At 43.3% G+C, this 12,675-nt stretch overlaps 1 protein-coding gene across 1 annotated transcript in view; it reads right to left on the bottom strand.

The window, feature by feature from the left end:
• Positions 1–12,675, bottom strand: part of LOC108238340 (probable G-protein coupled receptor 158) — a 63,425-nt gene that overhangs the window by 48,148 nt on the left and 2,602 nt on the right. Inside the window, exon 2 of the mRNA XM_017420353.3 lies at positions 7,191–7,296. Within this exon, the coding sequence (XP_017275842.1) occupies positions 7,191–7,296 (106 nt within the window). The remainder of the gene's footprint in view (positions 1–7,190; positions 7,297–12,675) is intronic.

Genomic DNA, 12,675 nt, shown 5'->3' with positions numbered 1-12,675 from the left:
GGGCAAAAAAAGGACCGGAGAGATGGAGGAGAGCCGACCGGTTCGGACCGATTTAACCCACGGCTCCCAAAGGTTTGCGTCGGTGTTCCATCTATCTGCATGAACACACGAGTCAATAAAAGACGTGGGGAAGTGAAACGGATCAGCAAATGGTGGCTCATGAAGAGCTCTGACAAAGGGAGAAAGAAATGAAAGACAGGTGCTCAGTTTGTGTTAAATTAGGTCACGATCATACATGAGATAGCTCATCGAACAACCTCAGTTTTGGAGAAATGAAGCTTATTTCTGACCAGATAAACAGGCCGATAACTAGTTTTAACATGGCCTAGACTAAAGTGGATTACTGCCATCTTAAACCAGCTCTAACCTTCAAACCTTTACAGCGGTTCATGCAAAACATTAACATTTGATGTCAGGATTTGGGTTTTTTTGTGAGTTATTTTTTGAGTTTCTTTTGTATTGGGTTTATTGTTTCTGTAGTTCTGTGTAAAAAAAAGAGAGAAAGTAACGTCCCAGATCCCAAATTGTTGATGAAACAGATAACTGAGAGTGACTGCGGTTTGTTTTGTCTTTCTTTCCAACATCTGACACCAGAGTGGCTGTAATTTCCCAAACAGACAACTTTGAGGCTAGGGTGTGTAACAGCTGAAATAATCTAAATTCAACCTCTTGTTCTGCTTTTAAAACTTGCAAACCTCTCATCAGTCGTCCCCCCCAGCCCCTCAGATGTGAAACTAAATCTCTAAGGAAGGACGTCGCTGTGCGATTCATTTTATCTTAAGGAAAAGCATCAAGGAGCAAAACAAAACAAACTCATTCAAAAGCTCGTTAGGTGTTGGACACCGATGGTTGTAGAGTTTTTTCTCCTAAGAGACCAGAAAAAAAAACTATTTTAGATCCGAATGCAGTAAGCATCACAGAAACCTCTGGATTTACAAACCGGATGGTTTTTTTTTTTAAACAAGGTACATAATAGCAAATCTATGTTGTTTTAACCAGGCAAAACCTTCAACAAGAAGGTGACATGTTGACTAAAAACAGAGGCTTTTTGGAATAAAGAAAGAAAAGCTGCAGTCTTCCTGATGTGAAAGGCAGTGCGGCACATTGTGGAGATCACAGGATGCTCCTTCACATTACCAGAATCTCATTATCATGTTTCTCTCAGACTTGAGCCCCGGGGTATGTTTGTGCCGGGGAGAGAAGGCAATGAGCCTTTCCACCGCTCATTTCTCCAACCCCGCCCAAAAAAAAGGAAAAATGTATTTAGCAAAACTCTAAAATGATTTGTTTGTTTCGTGGAGATATTAGCGCCAGAGGCACTTCTTTTGTGTCGATTCTGCGGTCCTCTTGGAACAAAAAAAAAAATCTGTTTTTTTTTTATTATCATTCCTGGAACCTTTCAGCAGTGCTGCGATCGGGCTTTGATTCGGACAAGAAAACTGCTAAAAACACAAAAGGAGCTCACCACGGTTTGGGTAATGGGCTGGCTAAGCGGCTGACCGCATCGAGGACGAGCGAACAAGCTGGGCAGAAGAATGAAAGCAGCGAGGCACTGAGAGAAGGAGCTGCTGCGAAATGACTAATGGGGAGCGAGAGCGAGAAAAAAGGCTCTGAGCACTTCACAAAATGATTTAGGATGTTTAGAAAAAAAAAACGATTTGACAGTTCCAGACATTCACAAATGTACTGCTTATCAATTACGCTTTCGAAAATGTATTTTTCTACCTATTTGTTAGGATTTCATTTATTGATTAGATTATAAAGGAAGTGTGGGGTCCTATCATGAACTGTCAACTTTTTACCTGTCGCAGATAGCTCTCTGAACAACCTTGGTTTGGAGAAATGGCGTTTAATTCGTACTGAAAAGCAGGAAAGTTGGAAAAATTCAACTGCGATTCAACTGGAGCTCCCTGACCAGGGACGAGCTCAAAATTCAAAATGGCCGCTTTGAACATGAAAAGCCATTGTATTTTCTCTCCTGTTGGTTTGTACCTCACTCTTACACATAGTACTGAACTGCCTCTATTGCTGAATGGATAAAATAAACAGAAACGGATCGTTATTAACTTGCATTGCTCATAATAGTTAGCCTGGTCTGTGAACACAACAATTAGCAAATCCTACTGGGTTTCTCCACGTTGTTGTTGCCCACATCGTACCCACCTCAGCCAATGTGACTTATACAGTGACAGGTAGTAACAACGTGAAAATTGGAGGTTTTTGGAGGGGTTTTTTGGAGTATATTTCCTGTTCTAACAACATGTCTGCCATCTCTACCATAGCTGTAGGTTACAATAAATGACATTCAGCCCATCGGTTCACATAAAACACAATAATCTCTAGAATCAAATGTCACAAACAAAGAATTCTGGAGCAAAACTACGCAGAACAGACCTTCATCATCCAGGAGCAGAGACCTGCAATCTTTCAATCATCATCGCTGTGAAAATCATTAAAGGCAGAACACACCAAAACAATTATTAATAAATATAATACAGATTTTGCCAGCTTGTCATTTGACAACAGCATAACAAAAAAAAGAAGTCAATACTCAGCCTAATTCTGCACTCTGTCCAACTGATAAAGTAGAAAAATACACATTTTATAAAAGATATGGAACAAAACAGCTCTGATCAAACTCTAAAAGCTCAAACTTTTAATCCTGACTTTGTCTGACCTTGACAAACGTTTAACATCTAACTCATTTCTACTTTACATTTAATGAAAAGCATTTGCTTATCACCAGCTGCTTCAGATCTTTCACCTTATCTAGACATCAGATTGGAGCTTTAAGACCTTTTCCATGTTACATTTTTTCAGCAAAAATAAAATTATCTGTATGCAAGATGCTACTTAATGCTGCTGCTACTCTGTAAATAAGTGTGTAATGCAAAATGCTGTAAAAATTTAGAAAAAAGTGGGGGTTTTTTAGATTAATTCCCTTTGGTCTTGGCCTGAGTCTAGATATTAGCTTATCAGTCCATTGAAAAAGCTATCTACAACAGGTAAGACGTTAACTGTTCGTAACCTGCCCGCAGAAGCCCACTTCTAAATATCCGAGCTGCCGCTTTCAGGCAGTTTTGGCGTCACTTCCATTTATAGCTGAGATCCTCGCCTCGTGCCGAAGACGGCGGCGAGGTGAGAGCAGCGGCAGAGGGCGCCTTCCGCTGCATCTAACGCATCTACCTGTTTTGTTCGCAACTTGGGCGTTTGTGGCTTTCGTTCGCTTTTATTTACGACGACTGGTTTCGGAGGCAGGCCCGGCCCTTTTTGGGGGATTTGGAGCCTCCAGCACTTCCACGGTGGCTACATTTCAAATGCGTCAACCTGCATTCAACAGGGTTTTGTTTCACACCGGCTCCAGCTCAGGCCCACTCAGAGTTTGGATTGAAAACCGTCCCCATAGGGAGAACCTGAACTCTTTAACAATGTTTAAACACTTGATCGACAGCAGCAGTTCTGATATTTTTGTTTTTTTGCAGACGCATACATTTGAACTCCAGCTGTCTCCTGCTTATCTCTTAGTTTCCCCTTAAGAGCAAAGAGAGAATCCTCTCTGCTTATCAGGCTGGAAAGTTTCCATTTGATGAACAAAGAATCTTCACTTTTTTGTTTCTCTGACCTCCTCTGTCCAAGTGTTTAAATACGATAAAGAGCTGCTATACGTCTCAGTGTGAGCAAAAGAAGTGCGGTGCATTAGTTGATTCCATTCCTCTGAAAGACAAAGCGAATACTGATGAAGTTTTATTTCTCTGCTGAGTTTCAGTACGCCCCTACGTTTCATGTGGCCAAAAACAAACAACACTACTGACTCAAGGAGGCACTGAATCATCGGCCGACTGTTTGTGAAGCGTGACAGAAAAAGGCAGCAAACTGTGCAGTGATCAGCTTCAAGTGACCATTCAGGACGGTAGCTGCCTGGTAACCAGCCGCAGTCGTTAAAGGTGTGTGTGTCTGTTAGCAAAATGTTCTACGAACCAAAGGACAGATTTTAAAGAGACTCGCAGAAAGTAATCGCCGGATGTACGTCTACAACAGAATAACTTTCAGAGCCAACCTGATTTAATATGGCCAACACAAAATGGCTATAATGCCGTCAATTTGAAAGATATTGAGCTAAAATCAGGTGTGGCAGCAGCTGAGCATTGTCCCCAACACATGCTCTGAGTGCTATTAAAATTAAGCAAGATCTTTGTTTCAAACTTTGGCTAGAAAGGCAGCCAACATTCCTTTAAGGAGTGCTACTTTTTAGTGTATTTTACAGCAAATGTTTTCTCCAGGAGAAAAGGACGAACTTGTGCAGAATCCCAGAGGCGACACTTACACACACACACACACACACACACACACACACACACACACACACACACACACACACTGTCTGCACAGGAAAACAAGACTGGAGAGGAGAGCTGTTCATGAAAATTGAACAATACAGAACATGGAGGACCCTCCTCCCGGTGACATACTAAAAGCATGGAGGAGAGGGGGGTGCACAGTCAATTATTCAGCTCATCGCGCTGCAGTTCATTACACTGCATCCATTATACATCCCAACGCCAGCAACATGCCGGGCGAGCCTCAGCCCCTTCTTCGCTGCTGGAGTCCAACAGACTCGCTGCAGAGCATCACATCAAACCAGCGCTTTGGCTGCGACGCCAGCGATGTCACACAGTCAAGCCCACTCTCGCACACACCTCCAACAGACACGGACTGCGCATCTATCTCCGCGCTCTGTCTGTCCTCACGCGCGGTGATAAAACACGCTGTTTGTCTGCTGCTGCTGCTGCTGCTGCTTCCGTCACACTGATAACAGCTCCATTCACACACATCAGCCTGACAGCCCTCATAATTGCAGATAGCAACCCTGCAGGAAGCACCTCTGTCTGTTGTACAGTTGTTGTTTTTCCACAACCAATCGCAGTAAGTCGCAGAAGTGGAGCTGTTTGCGTGATGTGTCACCATTCTTTAGTCTAGATTAATAAATCAAATAGGACTGGACCAGTTACAGTCCAGTATTTCTTCATTTCACTCACTGGATTTAGATGATCAGCAGACTTTTCTCTCAGTGGCATCATGACATTATGCTTAAAATAAACGCAACACAAAGAGAACCTTATAGCAGAGATGTTGGCTCATTTGTGCTTCAACCAAATCCGAACCCCACTCTTTACTCAGGGATTACCGTTTTGCTGGTTGCCATTTTGTATCAGCAGGGGTACGAAATGGTTTTCAATTTGTACCCGTGCAACCCTGCACCCGTATCATCACAAACACCAGCTCCCCGCCACACCAGATGAAGCAGGTATAGAAAACGGATCCACGGATGTGCAGTGACGTGCATTCCCTCGCATGAACGCTTTTTGTTTATCTTAGCTGGCAGCTGAGTAAAGATCCCCCTGCAGCAGGAGGGAAAAACATCTGCAGCTCCTTCCATCACTCTGTCACGGTGCGTAAAATACCGGGCCCAGACTCTGAGCAGCGCTAGCGTTCCGAGGCAGAAGCACAACCTGGCCTGGTTGGGTTTTCAGGTAACTGAGCTTAATCCATGATTTGAACTAAGACGCTTTTTTTGGCATTTCATCTGTCTTTAGATCCTATTCAGAAAACATCTGATGCTACAGCCCTGAATGCCCAGGCCTAACCATATGAGCACTGAGAACAACAACAAAACTGGATCCAAATGGCATACCTTCATTTTCAAAACTCCAGTAGATTAAATCATCAACACTAGGGCAGCTGCTAACGAAGCAGGCTGAAAAGTAAGGGTACGTGGTGACCAAAGCTGAATAGTAGAATATGGCAGGAGTTTGAACAGACCTGAACTCTTTAGCAGACCTTGTGTTTGAGGAGGAAAATTCTCCTTGATTGAGTTGCCGCATGGTGGTTAATCATTAAAATATTTCAGTGGAAGACTCTTTAAAGTCCATGAGCCAGAGGCCAAAATGTCACCATTTGGTTCATCTCAAGGTGACAAAACCATCATTTTTGAAAAGATGCATGTCTGTAGATGATATTTTGGTACGATAGTCCTTCCAAAGTGGTAGCTTAGTCATAGTTATCAGCTCATTAACAAGTTAACAACCCCTTAAGATAAATTCTGTTTTTTGACACTGGTGTATATCTGGTTTAGGCTCACGGTACGGACATTTGTCAAACATCTATAATATAGTGTTTGGTATCATTTTAAAGGGGACCCTCTTGGCTTAAATGAAAGCCAAGAGGGTCCAAGATTTTGCCAAGATTTTTGGGTCTCTCTGACCAACAAAGAGGTCACTAGAGCTCCTTAAACCAGATATAATACACATTTTCTCACAATTCTCACCTAAACTAAATGCTTCCTTTTAGCCCTGTGGCATCCAGGGACATCAGGGACACAGGAGTCAACAATACGCACAGGACGCTAAGGATTCAGGAAATGTTTAATATACCCATACTGTCTGTTCGTAGGAGGTGATTCAGGTCTTCTGGCTCTGGTCTACTCTGCATCCCCAGATCCAGAACCAAACATGGAGAAGCAGCATTCAGCTTCTATGGACCACAAATCTGGAGCAAACGTCTGAGCTGAAACACTGAGTTGCTTCAACTCAAACCCACCTGTTTAGAGTTACTTTTGAGTCATAAGTACTGATATCTCATTTGGTGACTGTATGTTGTTCTTTATGACTTTTTCATTTTGTGTTTTTATGATGTAAAACACTTTGAACTGCCTTGTTGCTGAATTGTGCAATAAAAATAAACTTGACTGGATTGTGACCAAGCTACTACTTTGGAAGGGCTATCATACCAAAATATCAACTACGGACATGTATCTACTAAAAAGTGGTCTGGCCCATGGGTTATTAAAACCTCCACCCTTTGCTTTCAAGCATTTTCTAGATGTTTTATTTTTCTTTTTTTTTTCACTTTAGACAATCAAGTGAGCGCCACATTGAGCCGCTTTCAACAACGGGGGTGAAGTGGTGTCAAGCGGAAAGGCTCCAGTCAGATGCTGTTTGCCAGCTTTCACTGCACCCGTTGGACCTGTCTGAATTACAGCGAATGAGAGGCTTTTAATGGCATCTTAAACAAAAACAGAACGAGCTCGAATGAAAAACAAACGATTGAATGCGATGTCTATTGATCCCAGTTTGTAGAGCAACAGCCGTACGAGAAGGAAAACGCCGGGTTTGCCAATCGTGAAAACCAACCTCCATGCTGGTGAGGTTACAGCGATGGGTCCCAGCAAACCAGCCGCTGTTGGAGCATTGGTCGATGTCCACGTCCTGCAGGTTCACGTCCACCCGAACGACGCCCCTGTCGGAGAGCATGGAGGAAGAAGAAGAGCATGGAAATCGTTAGGGGATTATATTAAAGGCAACTGTATCAGATTTTTAAAAACGAAGTGCAAGAGGTGACAGAGGCAGGTGTTGTAGACGTGAGGAAGGAAGAGGTGCCTACACTGGGTAAATCTCACGAGAGAACAAAAGGCCAGAGGACGACATGGAGACTGAGGAGGACAGAATGAAAGATGGGAGAGTGAACAGGAAGCATGGTCCTCTGGGATGTCAGGTCGAATGTGTTACTGAAGCAGGGGCAGGAAAGGAGGGTTGAAGGAAGAGGTTCAAAATGGGAAAAACATGACTGGCATGGCAATGAAGATGAAGAGAGATGAGAAAAAAAAACAACCCATAAAATCTAAAAACATGCCACTAAAACCGTCCACCATTCGATGTGGTTGCTTTGTTCTTTAATCGAGAAATGTTTAAACGATTCAGAAGTTCCTGTTTTTTGTTAAAGCTGAACTTTTTTTGGTGGACATGAGGTCGTAACTGTATGAAACAGGAGTCGGCAGCCTGGACACTGTTCCCCGCAGTCTCCAGGGTTTCACGCTCACACGTTTTCATCCATCGATCGGATCGGACTCATAACAAGTCACTGAGCTGTTATATTTTCATAAAACGTGACTTGTAACTCGCTGGAAAGAACAGGTATTATTGCCACGCTGCCATAAAAGGTGTGTGCGTGTAGTTGACTTTTAAAGTAAAAGACCAGTGTGTGTTGAATCATAGTGAAAAAAAAAATCACAGAAAGCTACAAGACTTATCCCTAAATGACTGCCTCTGTCATTTTTAAAATGTCTTTTGCTTTATTGTCAAAGCCAGATTTTTTTTTATGTTCTTCATGTTTTTAATGATTTTCTTCAGCCAATATTAATATGAAGATTTGAAGAGATGCTTCACGTGTGTGTGATGTGTCTTGAAGCTCTGATTCACCAAAGGACTGGACAGATTTTGCTCAGGATAATCAGGAGCAGAAAATCTCTCGAGTGGCTCAGGAGGTAAGGGTTCATCCTGTATCTGGAGAGTTGCCGGTTCGAGCCCCTGCTCTGTCAGTCTCAGCCGTTGTGTCCTTGGGCAAGACACTTCACCCGCCTTGCCTGCTGGTGGTGGTCAGAGGGCTCGGTGGCGACCGGTGTGATGTCAGTCTACAATGTAGCTCACCACCATCAGTGTGTGAATGATTGTAGTGTGAAGCGCTTTGGGGTCCTTGTTCTAGATAAAGCGCTATACAAGTGCAAGCCATTTACCGTTTAATTGACAAGGGAGATATGCGCTTCAAACTGCGCCTGGGTTTGGTATAAGTTTAGCTTTTAGGTGTAAACAAAAAAAACATGATAGGAGAAAACATATGATTTCTTTCAGCTGAGACATGAAACAAGAAGGGTTGTATATGGAGACTGTCTGGATTCACAGTGTGACATGAACACGGTTAAACACCTCTATCATACAGCTCCATCAGGCTTTTTAAACCGATGGAGTTTAGCTCACTTCAGCTGCTGCGTTTGGAGGAGGGCCCAGCTTCTATATCTGTTTGTGACTCTCTTTCATCTCACTCACACCTACACACACACACACACACACGATGCGTAATCTCTGATTACCCTTCTCCTGTCTGTTTCTCTAACAAAAGAAAGGCTGCACGATCACAAGCATCTTCTGTCTTCGTTGTGACATGGAGGCCCACACCTGTTACCTCCATCTGCCTGCCTGGGGAGCGAAACAAACAACTACAGAGAAAAGGTTTGCTCATCAAGTAAAACCAAGCCAACAAAGAAAGAGGGATAAAAAACCTCAGCGTGACTAACTGAGGCTTGGCAAACAAAATGCATTATGATATCTGCTCGTGTTTCTTGGCTTCTCTTATTTCTTTCCGCTGTCCATCATTGCCTCCATATAATCTAGATATTGCTTTGTAACTCCCTCAAAAAAAATCTACTCAGCTGTCTTCACAGTGTTGCTGAGATGTGTTTGCTGCATTTTATTGGGCTGTTTTTAGCCGTTTCTTAAAGCTCTCAGACTGTTGCCTGTTGCACGTTTAAAGCCAGACTGAGAGGCTGCACGAGGCAATCGTTTCCAAACTAAGCCGCTCTGCTGAATGTAGAGGAAGCTGTGTGCACCAGCGCCCCGCAGGCGCCCCGCTCCTCTCCCTCGTATTATCTCGCCGTTTTGCTTCCAACCGGAGCATGTCGCTCACATTTCGGATGAGATGTGCAAAACCTTAAGTGTCCTTTGATGTGAGGCGAATGAGGCGCAGGTTGGCGCAAGAGGGAGAAGCCGTGCTTCTCCGTTCACAGGCAAGCGGGTTTCTATTTTTGGAGCTCCGTGCCGGGACTGAGACCGGTGGAAGGAGCAGCAGACCTCACCACGTCACGGAGAGAGTGGGGATCTGGAAGCCGGAGCAAATATTTATCCTGATTTGTACGTTTTCACGTTCCCCGGTCTGACTCGCTCCTTCTGCTCAGATCCAGCAGTACTCAAAGTATGAACAGTGTTTATCTTATTAAACATAAATTGATGTTTAGTACTTAAAAGGGAGAGAGCAGAGCTTTTGAAGTGGGGTTCCATGAGCGATTAATATCTGACCTGTTGTAGATAGCTCTTTGAGCAACCTCAGTCTGAAGGTAGAACAGTTTCCGTTGAGCTAACAGCTAATCCATGCTGGGCCCAGACCAAAGTAGGCCCTTCAAACGATCCCAAAAACTTTGTTTTTTATACATAATTGCATGCTTAATATCGCCCGCTGGTTGATATTTTAAGTGCCTGTGTCTGTGTGTTTGTTTGTCTGTCCATTAGCAAAATATCTCATGAACCATTGGAAGGATTCCATCTTCAACTGATTAACTTTCGGAGTCAACCTGATTCAAGACGGCCGCCACAGCTAATCAACCTTGGCAAACACAAAAATGGCTGTATCTCAGTCGATTTTTTTTTTATAAACATTGAGCTAAAAGTTGGTGTGGTAGTAGCTGAGAGTCATTCCCCAACACATACTAGCACTAACAGAAGATTGCTAAATTGTCTAATGTAAAATGTATGTAATTGTAACAACTTGTTGAATAGTGTCTGCATGAGCCGCTGGAGATTTTTCAGATTGGAGTCATTTTAGGACACCAGCAGTTCACTTTGGTCTTTATCCAAAACAGACCACCATTAGTTTATCAATCTGGTCGGAATTAAACTCTGTTTTGCCAAACTAAGATCATCCAAAGAGCTGTCTACAACAAGTAAGATATTAATTGTTCATATCCCTTCCGCAGAACCGCACTTGAACTACCCCTTTAACCTCTCTTTGTCTTTTTAATCAGCGTTTTCTCGGTTTTCAAGCATGTTTTTACACAGTATAAACTGCGGGACAGTTAGGGGCTGAAACTCCAACAAATTAGGTGAAACTACTATTTAACTACTAATAATCTTCATGATTGCCTTTAGTGAGTCAAAACCTCAATTGAGCATCAATTCTTACATTCAGGAGTGTTGTTGATTTCATGTCTGAGCTCACAACTATGAAGGCATGACTTCTCTACTTCTTAATACCAAAAATCACGTAAATTCGCCATTTAAACTCACACAAACACCCCCAGGCTGAGCTGAACCAGCCGACTGATGTAATTATGAATATATTTAATTAAGCTTAATATCTGCGAATGCCCCAGGAAACTGAAGGAAGCAGGTCTTTTTTTTTTTGTTTAATTTCTCTCAGCTCGTTAAACATTCTCATCGTGTTGATGGCTTCGTTCGGCTAATGTCCCACACAGGCAGCTGATAGTTTGCGTTGATGAACGAGGGTTCGCAGCCACACGCAGCTGCAGCAGTGAAATCGAAACCATGCGCTCAACGAGGGAGAAGCTTAACTTCTGAGTGGCAGCAATAAACACATAAGGGTTTGACAGGCAGCTAGCAACAAGCACCGCGGGAGGGTTTTTGGTTGTCACTTGAATCTGGGTTCAAATCTTTGTAACACCTGTATAATGTGCAGTGATAATGATTTTGTACACTGAATGCATATCGCCCGCCACTTTGCATGCCAACGTTTTAAACAAAGAACTCGTGCAATCTGTTTGCACTCAGGATATTTGTTGGGAATGACTCTCAGCTACTACCACACCAAATTTTAGCTCAATATCTGTAAAGCTGATTGCACTATAGCCATTTTTGTGTTTGCAAAGGTTAAGTAGCTCTGGCGGTCATCTTAAATTGGGTCAACTACGAAAGTTAATCAGCTGTAGACGTACATCCAGTGGTTACTTTCTGTGAGTTTCATTAAACTCCATTCAGTGTTTCACAAGATATTTTGCTAACAGACACGCACGCGCAAACACGATGATCACCTGCCTGTTATGGTGGCAGGCAACAATGAATGAGTCCAGTTAAAGTCAGAACTCACATGGTTATTTTTAGGTCAGTTTGTGTCTGCAAGGCATGAATAAACACTAAATCAGTCATAAATTTCAAACGTCTCAACAGCAGTTATTGGGTGTCGCAGGTCTGCGGTGGTCAGAGCCGGCAAGAAGAAGCACCGGGGTAGAAAGCTGGTGACAAAACGCTGACAAGGCAGCAGGAAGGTCCGGGCTGACCAATTTAACATGGAGAGCGGAGGCTGATCTGTGCTGTTAGCTCAAACCGATGAAACCCGCGTGCATCAGAACATATGGCACTTTAAAGTTTAAAGCCGTGGATCCACCGGGCAGCAGTGTCCACGCCGATTTATGTCTCCCACCAAAGTCGACCTGAATAAACCCAAGACTGATCTGGTGATGACTCATGGAAATGTTCTGTGTGTGCCGTTTACCTGGAGGAATAACTTTTTTTTTTTTATTTCAGCCATTATTTGTTCTTTTAGTTGTTTCGTATTGAATTGTTTCTCTTGTTGCACTTTCACGTTTCGCTTGACTGAACTGTGAAGCACTTGACACCAACACAGGGCAGCGGTCCTGTCGATGTGGACAAGTCTCCCTACACCCCTTCGGGGAAATGCCACCTTCTGATGAGCCTCTCTTGTGCAGCAAAAATGGGTCGGGGCCCAGAAAGTTCTCCAGATCTCAGACGGCAAATCAGACCAGAGGTCTTGCCGTCACAAAGACCACAACATGAAAGAGCCACTACTGATAGGTTGGAGGCAAACATAACAGCAGATCTCCATCCATCCACCAATCTACCCATCCACCCTAAGATATTTGAACTCACTTGAGACAAAGACTGATTCCCAAACTGTTGGGAGTTTAAGGCTGTATTAACACCTGATAGTCCCGTAGACTCGGTTTGATTGGGGACCAAAATGTCAACTTTTGTTCCATTTTCAGCTGCTGTGATTCTCATTCACAGTCAATCGAGCCAAACCCTTCAAGCAACCTGT

The sequence above is a fragment of the Kryptolebias marmoratus genome, linkage group LG20 (genome assembly GCF_001649575.2).
Source record: "Kryptolebias marmoratus isolate JLee-2015 linkage group LG20, ASM164957v2, whole genome shotgun sequence".
NCBI classification, from domain to species: domain Eukaryota; kingdom Metazoa; phylum Chordata; class Actinopteri; order Cyprinodontiformes; family Rivulidae; genus Kryptolebias; species Kryptolebias marmoratus.
Note: the sequence above shows the minus strand (reverse complement) of the source record. Positions and strands in the feature narration are given on the sequence as shown.